The sequence below is a fragment of the Mytilus edulis genome, chromosome 2, assembly GCF_963676685.1.
Source record: "Mytilus edulis chromosome 2, xbMytEdul2.2, whole genome shotgun sequence".
Taxonomy (NCBI): Eukaryota; Metazoa; Mollusca; class Bivalvia; order Mytilida; family Mytilidae; genus Mytilus; species Mytilus edulis.
Window position 1 is genome coordinate 76,617,332 of NC_092345.1, and position 24,296 is coordinate 76,641,627.

General features: G+C 33.1%; 1 protein-coding gene across 3 annotated transcripts in view; it reads left to right on the top strand.

The window, feature by feature from the left end:
- LOC139513003 (transforming growth factor beta receptor type 3-like) overlaps positions 1–24,296 on the top strand; it is a 59,833-nt gene that overhangs the window by 15,506 nt on the left and 20,031 nt on the right. For all 3 annotated transcript variants that reach the window (XM_071301049.1, XM_071301046.1, XM_071301048.1), the window contains exon 5: positions 23,576–23,756. In XM_071301049.1, coding sequence (XP_071157150.1) covers positions 23,576–23,756 — 181 coding nt within the window. The remainder of the gene's footprint in view (positions 1–23,575; positions 23,757–24,296) is intronic.

Below are 24,296 nucleotides of genomic sequence, written 5' to 3' on the forward strand. Positions count from 1 at the left end.
GGCATCTTTTTTCCTGTTTTATTTGTAACCTAAGCATGGGGACATAGTATTTTGCATGTGAGGTAATTATCCATCTGTACATAATGTATCTTCAAACCACATTTCATCATTACTAAATGAACACAGCCAAAGGAGTAGGTTCAGTAAGACCCCTTTTTGGCCCCAAATTTGTTAAAATGTAAACCTTTAGTTATTTATTGGACAGTAGAATGCTTCTGCTACATAAATATGGGCTGTTTTTGACAATACAATGCACATATATCCGGTACTAGCACCATTAAGTCATGCTAAATTACTGAAATCCTCATAATTCTAGCATTTTAGTTAAATTTTAGACGGTTTTCGTGTAAAACGAAAGTGGCCGCATTCGTGTTCATCCTTAATATTGAAATGTAAGTTGTATTTTATGATAATACATAACATATATAAAGGTTGAGGATGAACACGGATGCGGCCACTTTCATTTTTACCAAAAACCATCTGAAAAGTGACATTTTTCGGCATATTGGGTAGATTTTTCATATTTGAGCTTGAATCGGATCGTTTTTAATGACTACATCTGTTAAAATCTTTCACATAAGCTAATTAATTCAAATTAAATAGACACTTAAGTGTGTAAAAAGTGGTCAAAATCTTTCGTCTGATGAACCTGAAATTTGAGGCCAAAAATTGGTCCTTACCGGACCTACTCCTTTGAGGACACTTTTACTTTGATATCTGTATAAGTTTACATGTAAATATTTTTGTAATAAAAGTTGTGTCGTGTTGAGAATGGACTTATATCACATGTTTGATTTGCAATATAGTTGTGCATTATGTCTAGTTGTGTTCAACTCCAATCTTAACTGACTAGGATTGACACTTTTCCTGCTGATGGTCCTTTCCCAGGCACTCTAGTTGGACCTTTCCAGACACTCTAGATTGTCCTTTCCTGGGCACTATAGATGGTCCTTTCCTTTGCACTATAGATGGTCCTTTCCTTGGCACTCTAGCTGGTCCTTTCCAGACACTCTAGATTGTCCTTTCCCAGGCACTCTAGCTGGTCCTTTCCAGGCACTCTGGATGGTCCTTTCCCAGGCACTCTAGCTGGTCCTTTCCAGACACTCTAGATTGTCCTTTCCCAGGCACTCTAGCTGGTCCTCTCCCAGGCACTTTAGCTGGTCCTTTCCCAGGCACTCTAGCTGGTCCTTTCCAGACACTCTAGATGGTCCTTTCCTTTGCACTCTAGCTGGTCCTTTCCAGGCACTCTGGATGGTCCTTTCCCAGGCACTCTAGCTGGTCCTTACCAGACACTCTAGATTGTCCTTTCCCAGGCACTCTAGCTGGTCATTTCCCAGGCACTTAAGCTGGACCTTTCCGAGGCACTCTAGCTGGTCCTTTCAAGACACTCTAGATGGTCCTGTCCTTGGTACTCTAGCTGGTCATTTCCAGGCGCTCTAGATGGTCCTTTCCCAGGCACTCTAGCTGGTCCTTTCCAGACACTCTAGATGGTCCTTTCCTTGGCACTCTAGCTTGTCCTTTCCCAGGCACTTTAGCTGGTCCTTTCTAGGAACTCTGGCTTCCAAACTTGCTGCAATGATGTAGCCACAAGTGCCAAAAGTAGCATTAAACATAGATTCTCAATCAATCATCATATCTATAGATCTGTTTTTATGCCTGTATTTTACTGAGATGATATAATGTATAGTTAGAGGTGCGTATTAGTGACCCCTAAGCTTTTGTTTATCACCTTACTTCTGTAAGGGAACAATCAGCTTGATAAGAAGGATATATTCAAATAACAAGTGAATAACTTAGGTGACATGACTTTCAGGAGTAAGTAGCTCCCTCAAATGAAAGTTATATGGAAAAAATCATTTTTTCTATTATAAAAAAAAAAGAGAGAAAAACTTTAAGAAAACAAAATAAATCAATTTTAAACTGCTCTATATGTGGATATTGTGGCATTATAAAGAGCTTTATTATAAATGAGCAGTTGTCATGATTTTAAAACCAACTTATATTTTATAGAATTAAATTATGAACATATTGCATGCTTTGTTACTATTCAAAGTATTATAATTGATTTAAATTAATTCAGCACAGGAAGTTTTACATCTGTCTTTATACCACCCTGAAGGGTGTGTATCCTCCTGTTATACAGAGGTCATACACTTTTTTGCTAAAGGATCAAGTTTTGATTTTTGTGGATCTAGCCATCCAACTTTTCAGTTGTTTAAGTACTTCTGTAAAAAAAAAAACACCTCTGCATTATGTGTGAAAATGACATTTTATTGTTGTTGTAAAATAATTAAAGCGTTCACAGAAAGTTAGATGTATTTTTTTTGTAATTAATCCAACACGACCTAACAACAACCTATCACCTTGACAAACAAATTAATGTATTTTTCACTCTATTTTTTAACTTGTTGCCTCTGGCTGTAATGATATATTAAAGTTACATGTATTTTAAACAGTCTAGGGCTGAAAAGGGGCCAAAAACAAGTATTTTTCTAGACAATAACTTGTGTTTAGGGGTATGGATCTCTATAAATTTTTACAAGAAGGTTTGATTCCACTAAAGGAATGTTGGTATTGATTTTTGGGGTTTAATAATGGTCCCAATAGTTTTGGAATAAGGTTGCCAAAAAGGGGGCACAAAATAATCATTTTTATAGTTTTCAAACAATAACTTATGTTTGAATTGTATGAATCTCTCTGAAATTAAACCGCAAGTTTCCATACCATGAAGGGATGGTTAGTATTGACTTTGGGGGGTTACTGCTTAGAATGTTTCGGAATAAGGGGTAAAAAAGAGGGAGAACTAGGTATTTCTGGTCAATGGACAATTAAGATAATTTAAAAGCAGCATAGGCGGATCCAGGGGGGACCCTGGGGGCCGCGGGCCCCCCCTTTCGTGGAAAAAAATTTGGTTGATTATATAGGGAATCATTGAAGCATGACTGGAGCAGCCTTCCCTTAGGTCAGTCACCCCCCCCCCCCCCCCCCCCCCCCCCCTTAGGAAAAGTTCTGGATCCGTCACTGAGCAGTGTAAGGGAGGTAATTTTAAAACATTTAACATACAATGTTCGGTATGTTCAGATTTACCTCCCTTACACTACTTGTATATTATGTATAAAGAAATGTCAGGTTTTGGACTAATTGCCAAAAAAGGGGGTGGTAGTTGTTTTCAATTTTTTTTCTTCAAATTTCTCAAATTCCAAATTTTTGAAAAGTTAAAAGAAAACATCTTTAATTGCACAATATCGCACAATAAATTTGTAAGATCTTGACATTTGTTTTGTGTCAGAAACTCATATTATGTCAAAAATTTGATTGCAATCCAAATTCAGAGCTGTATCAAGCTTGAATGTTGTGTCCATACTTGCCCCAACTGTTCAGGGTTCGACTTCTGCGGTCATTTAAAGCTGCGCCCTGCAGAGCACCTGGTTATCATTGTTGAAGGCCGTACAGCGCCCTAAAGTTGTTTACATTCTTCTGTTGCTTTTAGTAGTTATATATAGTTGTCTCACTGGCAATCATAACACATATTTCCTTATTTTTAGTAAAGGTACAATATAATATTACTATGGGAATAAGAAAAAATCATAAAAACTTTTTTCTCCTGTTTTTTCAGCCCTCTTAGCAAATGTTTTGCTGGTATTTGAATGATAGTTATATGATATTAACAGAAAGATTGAAATCTTCCTTGATTACTGATAAAATCAGTCATAATAGTTAAAAGTAACTTTTTTGTGTATGCTAATTTAGGAAAACAGTTCACCTTAAGTTGTAAAATATGATGGTCTTGATGACCTTGGTAATTGTTAGTGTGGCTCCTTTGTGTCTTTGTAAAATATGTTGGAGGCCAATCCCATCACATTTTTTATAAAGGGTACTTTACTACAAATGCCCTCAGAAAATATTTGAAGTAGTTCAAGTGCAAAGATTTCATTCCAGTTAATTAAAGATGGGACATCAACATAGAGGTTTTACAGTGCGTCTGCTCAATGGAAATAATTACCTTTAGGACCAATGTTTACAGGAATTAAATTGTAGGGTGTTACATTGAAAGAAAAAAAATACACTGTCAAAAGTTTTATTGTTATATTTGTCAAAAATTAAAGTAGACCTGATAATTGTAAAAGGATACCTATTGCCTTAACTCTTAAATTACAATAACTATTATGATGCTTTACCTTTAATTAAATGTATTTATAAAAGAATCAAACACACGAAACTAAATTTAATAATGGATAAAAAATTGTGAAGTAAAGAGAAAACTTGAGCGCTTATAGATGATTGATAGACTAAGCAATTTGAAAAGGGAGATAATTACAGCAGAAACAATCTGTCAAGTGGGATGATTACGGGAAACGACCACCCTGGATGTTCTTTGATAATGTTCAGAATGTCTGCATTTGAAACTTTTGCTACTTAAAAGATGTTATTATCTGTAAAACATGATAGATATCAAACTATTTAAGCCTTGCCATTTATTTAGCAGTAAGTTCATGGGAATTAAACCTAGTGCCGCCATGAGCAAAAATATGAAGCTTTTAGGAGAGGTTCATAAAATTCTGTTCATGTCAAATGACCAGCATGAAGGGCAAGAAATGTGTCTGCCACTTGGAAAGAAGGGTATGTTGCAGAGCGGTAGAACTTTGGTGAGCAACACAGTCCTTGATCATGACATAATATAACTACTTCAAGCATACTGTAGTCATTTAAAGTCTCCATGCTAGTACAACCTAACAAACTTCCATGCCAAGAACGGTATCCCTCACACAGAGAAACTTGGTTAACTGTTCTACTAGTGGTATTCTCTTGGGTCTTGTTGGTAAGAAAATTGGAATCAAATTGTAATCAGTAATATTTTCCTGAATTTATCCAAATTGTAAAATAAGGGAAGATAAGCTATTTACCCAAAACATTTCAATTTAATAAGAGTATTTATGAAAATGAGGAAAATTATGAGCCATTAGAACAGTCACACTTCAACACATGATTGATTTTTTTAACCTATTTTGTATAGAAAATGTTTTGTATGCAAATATGTTTATAGTTTTTTTGTTTTTCTCTATGGACAAAGCCATAATGGATGATAAATGTCAAAAGAAAAAGAAAAAAACTTTTGGTATAAAATATACACAAACTTCCTCCAAGCATCTTATTGATACATATTTATTTGAGTTTATGGTAGGAATGTCATGAATTATGAACTATTACTTATGTACCATTAACCACAAAAAAATTATACCCATTGTATATTACAATAAAAGTTTCTTACTTTTATGAATGGCACAGATTTAGTTATGGTTTCCTATTGTTTGTTTAAATGGTTTTGTTTCCATTCAAAAGTATTATTTTGTGACCTTTCCTCTTAATATAAGGCCCCTACAGAAAAATCTGACAGACACTTCAGGTTTGCACTCCATCTGTCCAATGAGGAAAGCCCCATAGTCAGCTATAAAAGGCTCTGAAACCACAAATGTAAAATAATTCAAACGAGAAAACAAATGGCCTAATTAATGTACAAAAAATGAATGAAAAACAAATATGTAACACAGCAGCATACGACAATCACTGAATTATAGACTCCTGACTTGGAACAGGCACATACATACATACCTACCTGGGACAGAGGGGTAAAGTACAACATAAGAACAAACTATAAAAATCAGTTGAAAAAGGCTTTACTTATTACAATAATGTATTTAGATAGGTTTTAATGATAATTTTACTTATCATTGTTTGTTTATTTTTCCTTGTTGTGAAGACTTTTGCTTAAAATGCTTATATTCTGATGTCATCATGCACATTCATGAAAAAGCATATGAAGTGGGAGTATGATCGGAACAGCTCAAACAATATATTTATATTTTACCATGGGTGTCTACTCAAAGCATTTGAAGAACATCATATAAGATTTCTATTTTCATCAATAGATAGGGGCCCCAGTGGCCAAATGGTCTAAGTTGTTCTACTGAGGTTATGAGTTCAAACACTGCCCTAGCAGGTGCACTCAACTTCAATCTTAATTGACTAGGATTGTCAGTTTTCTCGGGGCACAATGTTGTACTGTATCCCTCTGTCCCAGGTAGGGAGGGGAATCCCTCCACATTCTTTATGTATGTGCCTGTTCCAAGTCAGGGGTCTATAATTCAGTTTTCTCAGGGCACAATGGCTAAGCAGCTTCTGCCACTAATAAAAACTGGCCGCCACGAAATAGCTTAAAAGTGGCTTAAAAACACCAACATTCATATAACAATCAATCATAAATAGGTCAGTTCATTGTTACTATGAGTAATTGATTGACAAATGTTAGTATTAGAAATCAGTGTACGGTGCTCACGTTAAACAAGATTCACCTGACCTTGACATCAATGTTATATACATCTATTTAACTTCTATTTACAAGTGGAGGATGTCAACATAATGTTTAGTAATAACTAATGAAGCAGGTGAAACATTTTAGTGTATGCACTCTTGTTAACATCTCTTTTGGTCACAAGGTATCATCCTACAAAATTAAACCAGGCTATCATCTTATTTTGTTAAGAGAAAAGCTTTCAACTATTAATGCTGCTTTGAAAATGGCTTAATCTGACTGTTTGACATATATTTATGTCCAAGGCTTAATCTGACTGTTTGACATATATTTATGTCCAAGGCTTAATCTGACTGTTTGACATATATTTATGTCCAAGGCTTAATCTGACTGTTTGACATATATTTATGTCCAAGACAGAAGAACATACTGTAGCATCATTAAGGCTAAAACATGAGAATATTGTATAACCTTTCAACAATGTTTTAATCAACTTTGACTATTTCTAAGACGGTGACTGTTTTTTTTCGCTTAATAATAATTCATTGACAGCTGGAATATCGGCCTACATTGGAAATATAAGCAGCTCATTAATTTAATTAAAATTTCAAAGTATTAAATGATTTATAATGAAACCATTTTGATATTTAATGTTCTCCCAATTATTTTTAACATCGGAAATGTTAGCATTAGATTACTGAAGTAAAGTTAATAAATGGAGAACAAAATATTTATAGTTCAGAATGTTTGAAATTGTCTTTTTTTTTGTGCTGATGAATTTCATATATTTTAATATCTGAATTCAGTGCTATTTAAGTTAAATGTCAGAAACAACATCATGTATGTTAACAATACTATAAGAACAGCGGTAGGATTGTTTTAACTGTGTTTTCCCAAAGAAAAACCCAAATATTATTTTGATGAAGTATGGAGTGCTGGATGGCTAAGCTGCTGCCAACAGTTTTGGTGTAATAACTTATAAACAGTTCAACAAAGCTTTCCAAATTTCAATTTGTTATACGACCGCAAAATTTGAAAAATTTTTCGTCGTATATTGCTATCACGTTGGCGTCGTCGTCGGCGTCGTCCGAATACTTTTAGTTTTCGCACTCTAACTTTAGTAAAAGTGAACGGAAATCTATGAAATTTTAACACAAGGTTTATGACCACAAAAGGAAGGTTGGTATTGATTTTGGGAGTTTTGGTCCCAACATTTTAGGAATTAGGGGCCAAAAAGGGCCCAAATAAGCATTTTCTTGGTTTTCGCACTATAACTTTAGTTTAAGTTAATAGAAATCTATGAAATTTTGACACAAGGTTTATGACCACAAAAGAACGGTTGGGATTGATTTTGGGAGTTTTGGTTTCAACAGTTTAGGAATTAGGGGCCAAAAAAGGGCCCAAATAAGCATTATTCTTGGTTTTCGCACAATAACTTTAGTTTAAGTAAATAGAAATCAATGAAATTTAAATACAATGTTAATGACTACAAAAGGAAGGTTGGTATTGATTTTGGGAGTTTAGGTCCCAACAGTTTAGGAATTGGGGGCCAAAAAGGGACCCAAATAAGCATTTTTCTTGGTTTTCGCACCATAACGTTAGTATAAGTAAATAGAAATCTATGAAATTTAAACAAAAGGTTTATGACCATAAAAGGAAGGTTGGTATTGATTTTGGGAGTTTTGGTCCCAACAGAATAAGGGGCCCAAAGGGTCCAAAATTAAACTTTGTTTGATTTCATCAAAATTGAATAATTGGGGTTCTTTGATATGCCGAATCTAACTGTCATGACTGTGTATGTAGATTCTTAACTTTTGGTCCCGTTTTCAAATTGGTCTACATTAAGGTCCAAAGGGTCCAAAATTAAACTTAGTTTGATTTTGACAAAAAATGAATCAGTTAGGTTCTTTGATATGCTGAATCTAAAAATGTACTTAGATTCTTGATTATTGGCCCAGTTTTCAAGTTGGTCCAAATCGGGGTCCAAAATTAAACTTTGTTTGATTTCATCAAAAATTGAATAAATGGGGTTCTTTGATATACCAAATCTAACTGTGTATGTAGATTCTTCATTTTTATACGACCGCAAATTTTGAAAAAATTTTCGTCGTATATTGCTATCACGTTGGCGTCTGCGTCGTCGTCGTCGTCGTCGTCGTCGTCGTCGTCGTCGTCCGGCGTCCGAATACTTTTAGTTTTCGCACTCTAACTTTAGTAAAAGTGAATAGAAATCTATGAAATTTTAACACAAGGTTTATGACCATAAAAGGAAGGTTGGTATTGATTTTGGGAGTTTTGGTCCCAACATTTTAGGAATAAGGGGCCAAAAAGGGCCCAAATAAGCATTTTCTTGGTTTTCGCACCATAACATTAGTTTAAGTGAATAGAAATCTATGAAATTTTGACACAAGGTTTATGACCACAAAAGAAAGATTGGGATTGATTTTGGGAGTTTTGGTTTCAATAGTTTAGGAATAAGGGGCCAATAAAGGGCCCAAATAAGCATTTTTCTTGGTTTTTGCACAATAACCTTAGGTTAAGTAAATGGAAATCTATGAAATTTAAACACAATGTTTATGACCACAAAAGGAAGGTTGGTATTTATTTTGGGAGTTTAGGACCCAACAGATTAGGAATTAGGGGCCAAAAAGGGACCCAAATAAGCATTTTTCTTGGTTTTCGCACTATAATGTTAGTATAAGTAAATACAAATCTATGAAATTTAAACACAAGGCTTATGACCATAAAAGGAAGGTTGGTATTGATTTTGGGAGTTTTGGTCCCAACAGTTTAGGAAAAAGGGGCCCAAAGGGTCCAAAATTAAACTTTGTTTGATTTCATCACAATTGAATAATTGGGGTTCTTTGATATGCCGAATCTAACTGTATATGTAGATTCTCAACTTTTGGTCCCGTTTTCAAATTGGTCTACATTAAGGTCCAAAGGGTCCAAAATTAAACTTAGTTTGATTTTGACAAAAAATGAATCGGTTGGGTTCTTTGATATGTTGAATCTAAAAATGTACTTAGATTCTTGATTATTGAAGTTTTTTTGGTCCAGTTTTCAAATTGGTCTACATTAAGGTCCAAAGGGTCCAAAATTAAACTTTGTTTGATTTCATCAAAAATTGAATCCTTGGGGTTCTTTGATATGCCAAATCTAACTGTGTATGTAGATTCTTCATTTTTGGTCCTGTTTTCAAATTTCAAATTCTACATTAAAGTCCAAAGGGTCCAAAATTAAACTAAGTTTGATTTTAACAAAAATTGAATTCTTGGGCCTCTTTGATATGCTGAATCTAAACATGTACTTAGATTTTTGATTATGGGCCCAGTTTTCAAGTTGGTCCAAATCAGGATCTAAAATTATTATATTAAGTATTGTGCAATAGCAAGTCTTTTCAATTGCACAGTATTGTGCAATGGCAAGAAATATCTAATTGCACAATATTGTGAAATAGCAAATTTTTTTTTAATTAGAGTTATCTTTCTTTGTCCAGAATAGTAAGCAAGAAATATCCTATTTGTGCAATAGCAAGAATTTTTTTTAATTGGAGTTATCTTTCTTTGTCCAGAATCAACTTAAATCTTTGTTATATACAATATACAATGTATATACACTTTTTACTACCAACTGATAAATTTAAATAATCTTTACCATTCAGTGATAACAAGCAGTTTTTTTACATCTTAATATTTTATGATGTATTTAAATGAGTAGTTATTGTTGCAAACTCCATTAGAAATTTGAATTGATATCAGTTTTGAAAAAGGGAAACGGGGATGTGAAAAAAAAGGGGGGGGGGTTAAATTTTTCTCATTTCAGATTTCATAAATAAAAAGAAAATTTCTTCAAACATTTTTTTGAGAGGATTAATATTCAACAGCATAGTGATTTGCTCAAAGGCAAAAAAAACCTTTTAAGTTCATTAGACCACATTCATTCTGTGTCAGAAACCTATGCTGTGTCAACTATTTAATTTTAGATTTAAAAAGTTTGAAGAAGAAATCTTTAATTGATTTGTAAAATCTTGGCATTTGTTTTGTGTAAAAAAAAACCATGTAATGTCAAAAATTTGATCACAATCCAAATTCAGAGCTGTATCATGCTTGAATGTTTTGTCCATACTTGCCCCAACTGTTCAGGGTTCGACCTCTGCGGTCGTATAAAGCTGCGCCCTGCGGAGCACCTGGTTGTTATTTATTTACTATAAAGTGACAATCGGTAAACTTCGGCTTCAAAACACGGCATTTAATGAGCAGCCATATTTGTTAAATCATAACAGACAGAGAGAAAAAAAAATTGACGATTATACGATATATTTGCACAAATAATGATAAAATCGTGCACAGAGGACTTAGTTTGTGATATATACATGCATTGGTTCAAGAATTGGAAAAACATTATTTTTCACCACTCACTCGTTTCATATGACTTTAAGCGGCTATTGGTACTTTACGGAACGGAATGGAACGGAACGGAATTTCATTTAAGGTATCCAAAGGGGGCATTTATCAAAATTTCGAAAAATCTTTAAAACAAAACAAACTAGAATTTCTGTGTTTTACGGTTTTCCATATACAAATAACACAAATGTATACTTAATCTCATCTTCACAGGTGAAATGTGTAATAATGTATAACATCGGGAAATATTCTGTAGATGAATATGTCGGATTGTCCTGATAAATTATCATGAAATTAACGCATTTGCAAGTCATGCATTATGATATCTAGACTGACCTCACGTCGTCCTTGATTAGAGACAGTGATCCAAATGAATCTGATTTAAACTTTTTAATTTATTTTTCCGTTCCGTTCCGTTCCGCAAAGTACCAATTGCTCTGAGGAATTGGTATTTAACGGAAAAAACGGAAACAGACATCTTTAATGTAATTAAAGCAGTATGATAAAAAAAATTGTCTGACACCTCTTTTTGCATGAGTGGTATGTGTTTTAGATAGCATTTTCGACTTGATCAATAATAAAAAATTTAACACAAAGGCAGGTTACACAAAAAGTCTTTCTCCTTCCATCGGTAATTATATTTTAAAAAAGAGGCCTTCAACAGCCCGTTCCGACGATGATTAGAGACAGTGATCAAGTTGAATCTGATTTAAACTTTTTAATTTATTTTTCCGTTCCGTTCCGTTCCGCAAAGTACCAATTGCTCTGAGGAATTGGTATTTAACGGAAAAAACGGAAACAGACATCTTTAATGTAATTAAAGCAGTATGATAAAAAAAATTGTCTGACACCTCTTTTTGCATGAGTGGTATGTGTTTTAGATAGCATTTTCGACTTGATCAATAATAAAAAATTTAACACAAAGGCAGGTTACACAAAAAGTCTTTCTCCTTCCATCGGTAATTATATTTTAAAAAAGGGGCCTTCAACAGCCCGTTCCGACGATGATTAGAGACAGAGATCAAGTTGAATCTGATGTAAACTTTTTAATTTATTTTTCCGTTCCGTTCCGTTCCGCAAAGTACCAATTGCTCTGAGGAATTGGTATTTAACGGAAAAAACAGAAACAGACATCTTTAATGTAATTAAAGCAGTATGATAAAAAAAATTGTCTGACACCTCTTTTTGCATGAGTGGTATGTGTTTTAGATAGCATTTTCGACATGATCAATAATAAAATTTTTAACTCAAAGGCAGGTTACACAAAAAGTCTTTCTCCTTCCATCGGTAATTATATTTTAAAAAAGAGGCCTTCAACAGCCCGTTCCGACGATGATTAGAGACAGTGATCAAGTTGAATCTGATTTAAACTTTTTAATTTATTTTTCCGTTCCGTTCCGTTCCGCAAAGTACCAATTGCTCTGAGGAATTGGTATTTAACGGAAAAAACGGAAACAGACATCTTTAATGTAATTAAAGCAGTATGATAAAAAAAATTGTCTGACACCTCTTTTTGCATGAGTGGTATGTGTTTTAGATAGCATTTTCGACTTGATCAATAATAAAAAATTTAACACAAAGGCAGGTTACACAAAAAGTCTTTCTCCTTCCATCGGTAATTATATTTTAAAAAAGAGGCCTTCAACAGCCCGTTCCGACGATGATTAGAGACAGTGATCAAGTTAATTGAATCTGATTTAAACTTTTTAATTTATTTTTCCGTTCCGTTCCGTTCCGCAAAGTACCAATTGCTCTGAGGAATTGGTATTTAACGGAAAAAACGGAAACAGACATCTTTTATGTAATTAAAGCAGTATGATAAACAAAATTGTCTGACACCTCTTTTTGCATGAGTGGTATGTGTTTTGGATAGCATTTTCGACTTGATCAATAATAAAAAATTTAACACAAAGGCAGGTTACACAAAAAGTCTTTCTCCTTCCATCGGTAATTATATTTTAAAAAAGAGGCCTTCAACAGCCCGTTCCGACGATGATTAGAGACAGTGATCAAGTTGAATCTGATTTAAACTTTTTAATTTATTTTTCCGTTCCGTTCCGTTCCGCAAAGTACCAATTGCTCTGAGGAATTGGTATTTAACGGAAAAAACGGAAACAGACATCTTTAATGTAATTAAAGCAGTATGATAAAAAAAATTGTCTGACACCTCTTTTTGCATGAGTGGTATGTGTTTTAGATAGCATTTTCGACTTGATCAATAATAAAAAATTTAACACAAAGGCAGGTTACACAAAAAGTCTTTCTCCTTCCATCGGTAATTATATTTTAAAAAAGAGGCCTTCAACAGCCCGTTCCGACGATGATTAGAGACAGTGATCAAGTTGAATCTGATTTAAACTTTTTCATTTATTTTTCCGTTCCGTTTCGTTCCGCAAAGTACCAATTGCTCTGAGGAATTGGTATTTAACGAAAAAAACGGAAACAGACATCTTTAATGTAATTAAAGCAGTATGATAAAAAAAATTGTCTGACACCTCTTTTTGCATGAGTGGTATGTGTTTTAGATAGCATTTTCGACTTGATCAATAATAAAAAATTTAACACAAAGGCAGGTTACACAAAAAGTCTTTCTCCTTCCATCGGTAATTATATTTTAAAAAAGAGGCCTTCAACAGCCCGTTCCGACGATGATTAGAGACAGTGATCAAGTTGAATCTGATTTAAACTTTTTAATTTATTTTTCCGTTCCGCAAAGTACCAATTGCTCTGAGGAATTGGTATTTAACGGAAAAAACGGAAACAGACATCTATAATGTAATAAAAGCAGTATGATAAAAACAAGTCAGACCCTTCTTTTTTGAATGAGTGGTAAGTGTTTTAGATAGCATTTCGACTTGATCAATATTTAAATAAACAGCTGCGCCATGAGCGCATGATACGCCCGTCGTCTTGTGAAAAAACATAAATCTTTTTTGAATAACACAGGGTTGTACAGGATGTCATGCTTAGTATATCCTGACTCATTCCTTATTCCCGCTCAATAGGAAGATTGTACAAGATGTATTTGGAAACCCGACGCAACATTAGCCTGTTAAGTTTTAAGCAATAGAGATACAGCGCAACATGTGGAAAAAAAACCTCATTTTTTACAAAAAACTCGATAACTCGAAAATATAAAAATGAATCATCACCAAAATAGCACTTTCAACACTTCTGTCGCTGGTCTATCGTTGCCACTTTCGATCTCCTTACAATATTCAAAGTGATATGGATACTTGAGATCAGGATTGAGAAGAGTAAACAATATCATGGAATATGACCATATATCCATTTGCTTTAGGTCCTGTAAATCTCGAAGTTTGGTCCCGTCATGAAAAAATATTTCTGGTGCCATGAACACAGGCGTACCTCTAAATACGTTGTTCGTTCTTGTGTGTACCAAAGTTGCTGTCTGAATTAGCTTTGCTCGATTTTCCCCGAAGTCTGTCAGCTTTGCAACAACCGGTTTATTCAACCATAAGGTACTTATATCTTTGTTATCTTTGCAATATTGCTGATTGGAAACCAGTATATTTTCTGGCTTAAGATCTCTGTGTACTATATTGTTATCGTGAAGGTAGGAGAGACCACTACAAACATCTGTTACAACAAATTGGTGGAGATGTTCAAATCCTTCACAGTCATAGTTATCAATACATTTTAAGAGGTCTCTAAGGGAATGGGCCACAAATTCTTGACCAAATGGTTCAAAATTAAAGGCCAAATATTCCATAATGATGCCATGATTTCCAATTTCGATTTCTTTATATATAGAATTAAATTTGACAATGTTTTGATGGTTTAAATTGTTCATGACTCTTGCCTCTTTCAAGAACATTTTTTTTATTGTCGGCATCATCCACAATGAGCTCTTTTAGTACATAATCATTGCCTTGCATTTGGCACAAAGAAATGTGCCCGTAACTTCCACGTCCAATTGTCTTTAGCCTTTTTACATCACTTGGCCTACAGAGAGGCAAACCATCTGTCAAATTTTTATCAAAAATCACAGCAGTCCTTTTTCGAGGGGGAAGTAGCTTGGGTAATTTGAAAGCCATAATGAATTGCTATCTGCAAATAACCTAAAAAAATTAAATACTATATATCAATTGATGTTTTTAGAGTTCTAGGGATTCCAATGTCTGACCGTACATGTTAAATAAAAACAAGGTTTCCCTCTAAATTGGCGCGTGTAAAGATTTTCGTTATAGAGCGGTAAATATACAAATGTGCCACTAGTGCATGATATGCCAATCCAAAATAGAGACTTGAAAAAATGCTACCGTGGTTACAATGTATAATTAAGTATATTTAATGAACACATTTATCATTGTTTGTCATGTTCCTAACTTGATAAAGGATCAGAGTCTACATATTCTGTATATATTGTTTCCATTTCATCTTTTCTGAACAAGTGAACTTTAAATTAAGTTTGGATACAGTATTTCAGTTGGCACAATAAAGTTCTTGACCAAGTATTTTTTTGGACACATGACGGGTGCTCTTTTCAGTCGCCTTTAACTCCTTGTCTGCCGAAAACTATAAGAGCTAGGCCAATTCGAATTGAAATGGTAGACAGCATTTTTACAAGGAATGTGACGGAAAAAAAACATCAAAATCGGATTTTTTTTGGTCCTTTTTCGCCCCCTTTTATCTTGGAAACATTAGAACTGTTGAAACTACAAGACATGTTTATTTCTGAGGAATACAGAAACCCCATCTGAATTGGACTAAAAATTTAAAAAGTTTCCAATATGGGCGTGCGCCATTTAACCCATTTTAGTTTGGAACCACAAGAGCTAAGTCAAATCTGACTGGAAGCGCAGGCAGGGTATTTTACAAACACTCTTATGCAAAACAACATCAACATTTAAGTGCGTTGGTGTTGCCCCTATTTTGTTCTCCTTTTATCTCGGAGACGGTAAGAACGGGGTTAGACTGTTGTTATATAAGGAATACATATTAAAACAAGGTTAAATTCAGCTGAAAGATCAATTTTCCATGTGAATATAAGCAAAAAACACAATTTTTGTTTTCCCTTTGGGTCGCTTGTTTTAAAAACGATTTGGTGCAAAATCCCCATTTTGAGGCCCAGTCCTCCTTTTGTTCAGCAAGGATGTTTAAAAAAGATCTGACAACTTAAACAAATCTTAACAGTCAAGAAACCATTCTGTAAACGGACGCCGACCCCGACGTCGATGAAAATAACGCCATAACATTATACGTCCGAAAAAGTACACGATCGTATACATCTGATAGCATTTTACATGTACAAGTATTCTACTGACTTTTGATAGATTTGCGTCCAGCTAGAGGCCAGAAGTCGGTTTCACAAAAAAAATTACGACTAAGATTGATCGTAAGTATACTGAATTGTTCATGACTTACGACCAACTTTAAAAAAAAGAAAAAAAGAAGTTTTTTTGTGAACCTGACTCCAGGGGCCGGTAACAATGCGCTCTCTTAGCACTTAACATGCCTTTTGAACTGATACTTATGACTAAGAGTGTAACAAGGAGCAATCTTATGTCAATTTTAGAATGACAGTCCCTAACACATTCAAAGTTCTTAATGATTTAAGGCAATTTTGTGCACCCTCTTATCATAAACTTACTCATTCGGGTAACTCAAACACATCTTATTATGTCCTTTAGTAAGAACTCTTAGCATTTACAGAAGCGTTTAAGAGCACACTCTATTGATACACTCTTAAAAGGACCCTTAATATGACTAACGAAGACTTTAAGAGAAGTTTCTTGTTACCGCGGGCCCCTGTATCATGAAAACCTATCTTAAGTTTCATTTAAGAGAAAACGCTTTACAAGAAGATTACGATGGTGATAAGAGAGTATCTGCAATCCCCTCGTGGGTTATCTTAACAATTTAACGGCTATCTTAGTATACACTTACGATAACTAGTTAAGATAGCCCTATTATCGACTGCGAAGTAACCGTCTTTGATTTCTAAGAGAATATTAGTATTTGCAGCAAAATCGGTATTAAAACTAAAGTCGTCTACTGTATGTGTTTAAAAGAATGCTAAAAATATACTATGATTCGTTTTTTGTTGCAGACTCTACATCGACTGTCAAGTAAAGCCCTGTTTAATGCTCCTTTCTGGCATAGATAATAAACGAATATTCAAGTTAATAAATTCTATTCTTCAAAAACACATCTACATGGAATGGTAACAATAAATCAAGAGAACAAATCAACTAACATATCATACAAATACGAAATGCAATCCGCAATACGAAAAACCCCATAACTGGTTAAGGCGAGATAACTCTCTTAAAAGGATGTTATCTTTACCAAACGTCTTGACCATACCAAACTGACATATAACACCTGTTCATTGATAATTTGTATTATTCTATGTATTTTTTTGTGATTTTGTCCCATGTACATTTTACTTCATAACTCTTTATTAACATACTGTTTGTAAATTTTTTTTACTGATATGTGATCATATGTAATAATACGTATCAGTATTACCACCGTAGGTATAGTGTCCGGTTGAGATCGTGTTTTTTCGAGTGATTTGATCGGGTTTTTTCGAGAGCGTCCAGATTTTTTCGAGAGATTATGACTAAAAATATAAATAAACAGACATGTTTTCCTTTAACACGTAAAATAAATGCTTAAACTAAATTTACAAGATCAAACAAGTTAAATAAGTATTTGTGATGAAAGGATGTTGCCAACCATACATACTTTGCAGTTAAAAAAGTTTGATTTGGCCTAATAATGCTTTTATGCCAAAATATAGAAAAAAGCAATTTCTATACACATACCAATGCAAATTTCAAAGAGCATGCACACATGATGTCTTTATATCCTTACATTTACATATGCTATAACAAAAGTTTTAGTTATTGTAATTAAAAGGCAATTTTAAGGGTATATTCATTTCCATCTGTCCAAGTTTTTTCGAGAGCAGTTCGGGTTTTTTCGAGAACAGTTCAGGTTTTTTCGAGAGATAAACCAATTTCTTACGGTTTAAAATGTGCTATTTAAGTACATTTGAGTTTAAAAACGAATGAAAAGTCATCGGTTCTTTCAAAGTTTATAACTAATGCATTACAGCAGTTTGATAATGTTGCATAAGCACATACATTTCATAAAAAAACATAATTTATTTCTATATATTGTTGTTTTGCATTATGAATTGCATGGACACCGGTATGCTTTATACCTATATTATTTGGATTAATCAAATCTACCTATGTCTATAGAAAAAAATGTTCACATCATGCATGATCACTGTATTCAAAGGACACTAGTTAACGTATGGTTAGATCAATCAAACATATTGCCATCCATGTTATTGAAATGACGGAACTAAGCTAGCATGCTGATGTCCAGATAAACATATTGCATAGATCCAAATATACGTATATCGATATGGAATTTATGTGATTTAAAAAATCTGCATTTTAGAGTGCCATGGATTTTAAGCTGAAACTATTCGTAATTTGAACAATCGTTTTGTGGGCACGGTCAAATTTGATTGATATTTTAAGTACGCATTGCTTTTGCGCGAATTCTTAAAAGTTGTAGTTTTTCATTTGCGCCAAAAAATGAATATTGCTTCTGCGCCATTGTGCAGGTAAACTAATTAAAAAGTGAAAATATAGAAAATTTAAACAATATCTACGGACACACCAGGTGTCGTCAGGAGATAGGAGAAAAAAACCCAGATTAAATACGGAATGCACCTCTAGAACCGAAATTTCCCGCTGATATTATAGTAAGACCTTTGCCTATAGGTTTTGTAACAGAACAGACTTTTAGTTTTTATAAATACTTTGATTAACAGCAGTTATTATTGTGGTTTTATGACTTTTAAGGAGTTACCATTTTTTATAGTGCTTTGATAAATCCGAAAATGTTTTAACAATTTGCAAACATTTTTTTATTATAGTGTAAACCAGTGTTTAGTGCTCATATTTTTATGAAGATATATTTTAAACATATGTTTTAATATTTATGAGACCTTGTTTCTAATATAAAATTGAGAATGGAAATGGGGATCACTGTTTCTAATCATCTTCGGAAGGCTCCTTTTTTCATTTATAATTACCAATGGAAGTAGAAAGACCTTTTGCCTAACCTGTCTTTGTGTTATTTTTTATACGTCCGTCAATTTTGACGGGACGTATTATGGTATACAAATGTCCAGTGTCCGTCCGTCTGTCCATCCGTCCGTCCGTCTGTCCGGTGTAAACATGTCGCACCGTAACTTGAGAACGACTTATCCAAATTACATGAAACTTAACATAGTTGTTTCTTATGATGGTCAAATGATCTGTATACTTTTTTGTGAAAATAAGATTACAACTTTTTGAGTTACGGCACTTTGTAACTAAAACAGGGGTGTGTTTTTTTTCACATGTCGCACCGTATCTCAAAAACGATTCTTGATTATGGCTTAAAACTTTAAATACTTCTTAGTTATATTAATCTTAATATCTGTATACTTTTTGGTGATGATTCAAAATTTCATTTTTGAGTTATTGAGTATTTTGTGTAAAAAAAAAGGGGGGGGTTACATGTCGCACCATATCTCAAAAACGATTTATGATTATTGCTTAAAACTTTACACACTTCTTTGATATATTAATCTAAAGATCTGTATAATTTTTGTTTTGGTGATGATTCATTTTTATATTTTCGAGATATTGAGTTTTTTGTAAAAAAAGAGTTTTTTTTCACATGTTGCGCTGTATCTCTATTGCTTAAAACTTAACAGGCTAATGTTGCGTCGGGTTTCCAAATACATCTTGTACAATCTTCCTATTGAGCGGGAATAAGGAATGAGTCAGGATATACTAAGCATGACATCCTGTACAACCCTGTGTTATTCAAAAAAGATTTATGTTTTTTCACAAGACGACGGGCGTATCATGCGCTCATGGCGCAGCTATTTATTGGTCCTGTTTTCAAATTGGTCTACACTAAAGTCCAAAGGGTCCAAAATTAAACTTAGTCTGATTTTAACAAAAATTGAAATCTTGGGGTCCTTTGATATGCTGAATCCAAAAATGTACTTAGATTTTTTATTATGGGCCCAGTTTTCAAGTTGGTCCAAATCAGGATCTAAAATTATTATATTAAGTATTGTGCAATAGCAAGTCTTTTCAATTGCACAGTATTGCGCAATGGCAAGAAATATCTAATTGCACAATATTGTGAAATAGCAATTTTTTTTTTAATTAGAGTTATCTTTCTTTGTCCAGAATAGTAAGCAAGAAATATCTAATTGCAAAATATTGTGCAATAGCAAGATTTTTTTTTAATTGGAGTTATCTTTCTTTGTCCAGAATCAACTTAAATCTTTGTTATATACAATATACAATGTATATTCACTTTTTACTACCAACTGATAAATTAAAATAATCTTTACCATTCAGTGATAACAAGCAGTTTTTTTACATCTTATTTCCTTATCTTATCTAAAATGTTTTTAGATAATGTATGTTGGACATTTGCCAGACATGACTATGATGTCATTTTCTATTTTTATTTGCCAATAACTTTATGTAAATAACTTCATTGGAAATTTGCCAATATAAAATGTTGCTGATGAAGTTTTTTTTTATTGTTTTATACAATAAACAATGTATATTCACTTTTACTACCAACCAATCTTTACCATTCAGTGATAACAAGCACTTTATTTTACATTTTAATATTTTATGATGTATTTAAAAGAGTAGTTATTGTTGCAAACTCCATTAGAAATTTTAATTGATATCAGTTTTGGAAAAAGGGAAACGGGGATGTGAAAAAAGGGGGGGGGTTAAATTTTTCTCATTTCAGATTTCATAAATAAAAAGAAAATTTCTTCAAACATTTTTTTGAGAGGATTAATATTCAACAGCATAGTGAATTGCTAAAAGGCAAAAACAAACTTTTAAGTTCATTAGACCACATTCATTCTGTGTCAGAAACCTATGCTGTGTCAACTATTTAATTTAAGATTTAAAAAGTTTGAAGAAGAAATCTTTAATTGTAAAATTTGTAAAATCTTGACATTTGTTTTGTGTAAAAAAAAAACATGTAATGTCAAAAATTTGATCACAATCCAAATTCAGAGCTGTATCACGCTAGAATGTTTTGTCCATACTTGCCCCAACTGTTCAGGGTTCGACCTCTGCGGTCGTATAAAGCTGCGCCCTGCGGAGCACCTGGTTGTAATTTTAAATGACAAATTGGAGTTTAACTTTGATTTTGAAGATTTTCACTTTTACCCTGTAGCTGTCAAGACTAAAGACAACAGAACATTTACCTAGCATACAATAAGGACAGAACTTTGAAGTTTGCATTATACTTTTTGGAATAGATGATCCTAAATATTAGCATAATTGTTATGTTCAAGTTGTAAACTAATAAGATGTATAAACACAAATGTTACATGTTAGTAAAAGATTGACAATAATGTAACAAAATTCTTTCAAGAGTCAAGCATTTCAAGAAAGTTTTGAATTCATCAGTTGAAAGTGATGAGCTGACAAATTCTTGTTAATCAGTGTGATTTGTTTAGTATGATATTTAATCAATCTGGAACTTGGAGAATCAGCTTTCTATTAATTAAGAGTTTAACCTTGTGCTTACTCACGGAACATGGAAACCAAATGATAAATAACATATTTCAAGGATTCTCCTGCTCACTAATGAGATAATCTAGATTTCTAAATTTTCACAACATGGGTGGCAGGTATAAATCCAAGCAATGAAAAATATCCCAAAATATATGTATGTGATCTTGATCTTTACAAATTACTTTAGTATTGGTGGCTGACAGGATCTTTATTTTGAGACTGGATTAATTTCAGACATCATGCTTACCTTAATTCAGTTTGGTGTTGTTTGTTTCTTTGTTCAGGTTTATTCTTTCCTGTACTTTACTTGTACAACTCTAGAAACATTAAAAGTATGATTGTCTTGTTATGAACATTTGCATTAAAGAGTTATCCCCCTTATTGACATAAAAATTTTTTGTGGTTTCCAAATGATAATTAGGGTACCATTTAAACAAATCTTTTTAGATTTTTACACATAGTTATGAAACATTAAATACAGGTCACATTCAATCTGAAATTCAGTTATGTGATTTGATGGTTTTTTTTTCTGCCATCATAGTCAGCTGTGATCATTTGTTAAGTTCTGTCTGAATTTTGACGTTGAATTTTTAAATTGTGATGTAAAATTGTGATGCAATATTTATTTAGAATTGTGCAGGAATTCATTTTACATTACTTTGTCTGAAAAGGAACTAAGCTTCATAATTTCTTTGTTAATCAGTAAAAAAGAACCAAAAACTCTTGTAGAGATCAGTAGTGTAAAATATAACTCATGAACATGTTACTGCATAATTTTATGTCCTGGGTTACATTTTTAAGTGTAGTTTGTTCCTTGATATTCTATTTAATAGTCTCAGTAAAAAAGTTTTATAGCTATTTGAAGCTACATTTATTAAGCTTTAAAATTTTATCACTTATTATGTAATAAAGGTCACACCTGTTTTATTATTTTTGCCATAAATTCTGATATTTTGATTATATTTGTATAACAAATGTAAGGAAAATTCAAAAGATTTCTTTTGCTGTCAAATTTATGGTTGTGGAAAAAAATCTGTCTTTCATTTACTGACAATAGTCAATTTTCTGATTTTAAGGGCTAATTTTAGATTTCATATGTACATATTCATGTCCATTACTTTCAAAACATTTGCTGTTGCTTGTGTACTCATTAGAACACAATACAACTGAGGAGGACTAACACAGCTTTATTTCTAAAATAATTATAGTAGGTCTATAATAGATTAATTATAGAAATTTCAGGTACCCCAAAAAATTCAGAATGTGGACCCTGCTGATTATTATCTCGTTAGAAAGATATATGGACCTTCATTATCAATCTCTAAGTCATTTATGCAATGAGTCGCTACTTTTCATTCTTTATGCAATGGCTGTGGAATAAGTCTTTCTATTTTGTCCTAATATCTATAATACTAAAATTACCAGGTCCAATTTGTCAGCCGTCATCACGTAAAAACGACGAATCAAAGAATTCAACTTTATATACAACTAATATAGTACAAAGGTGTAGATTAAAAATTACACCACTCCAGGCCCTTTTGTTTTCCACGTAATTAATATTGCCAATAATTAGGAAGTTTCGGGTCAAGTCCGATACCGATACCAATAGTATAATCACCTGTTACCTATTACCTTATCTGTACGTTCCGCATCTGACAGGCACACCACCAAACAGTGTATTCGGCTATATAAACGGGTCATAATCACAGGGTTGACACTACTAAATTGTCAAATTGTTACCTATTGTAGTATTTTAATCCGTAAGACTTTCTAAGATAACAATACGAATACTAAAAATCTGGACTAAAAATAAGTTTCAATTTGTTAGCGGGCATGACGTAAAACAGCGAATCAAAGAATTCAACTTTATTTATAACTAATATAAGACAATGCTGTTGATTAAAAAATACTCCATTCCAGGACCTTTTGTTTTCGAAATATTTAATATTACCAATAATTGATAAGTTCCAGTTTGACAGTTCAAACAGAAAGATTTGAAAGCAGAGAAAACTGTGTATCTTATAATCGGCATGACTTTATCAGATGACAGTACTAATACTAAGATAAGGCTTGTGCATAGTTATATACTTTAATTCAGTCACGGACCCACGATATCACGGGTGTGTTCTAGTTACATTTATGTCTACACAATGACAATTTGTATGCCATTGCAGTACTTGAGGGGGCTTCAAGTTTTATTTTTCATTAGGTAGTTTCAGATTAATGAACTAGATTTTATTTTTTTATTTTTACAGATTCCAGGATACTCGAGTGTTAAACTTGTAAAAGGTAATAGTCGTAGAATTGTAAGAAGAATTAATCAATTACCGGAGAAAAAGGAGAAGCTTCTGGAATGGGTAAAAGAGAGATATGGGGCAGTAACCTCGTTTGCAGAATTAGATAAAGGGAACCAGATCACACTCCATGTAGGGCCAGGTAATGCTCATTTATGCAGATATAATATATATATATGCCAATAAGACATCTCTCCATCTAAGTCACACTTTATAAAAGTAAACCATTATAGGTCAAAGTACGGTCTTCAACACACAGCCTTTGCACAGAAAAATGATTTCTTGTAATCTGAACATGAACATCTTGAATGGATTTTTTCCAACATTTTAAATGTCAGGTATTCTGACCCATTCCTATTGGACTGCTATAACTTTTATGAAAACTAGTGGGTAGGGAAAATAAAATCACCTGTAACAAATGACATCAAATCCTGAACCAACTTAAGTAAGGAGTTTAATTTTCATTTGCAAACTTTGAATATATTTGTTTTCCATTTGAATATAAAAAATATAGATACTTATGCAATAAAGGTGTTCTGAAGCTGAATATACAGCTTTGTTTATAAAGTGAAAGGAGAGTGTTTCAAAGACAATTTATTTTCCCTATTTGTGAAGTGTTTAATTCTTTCCAAAAGTATTTAGTTGGAAAGGAAATCATAACTTTTAAAATTTACCATTTTAA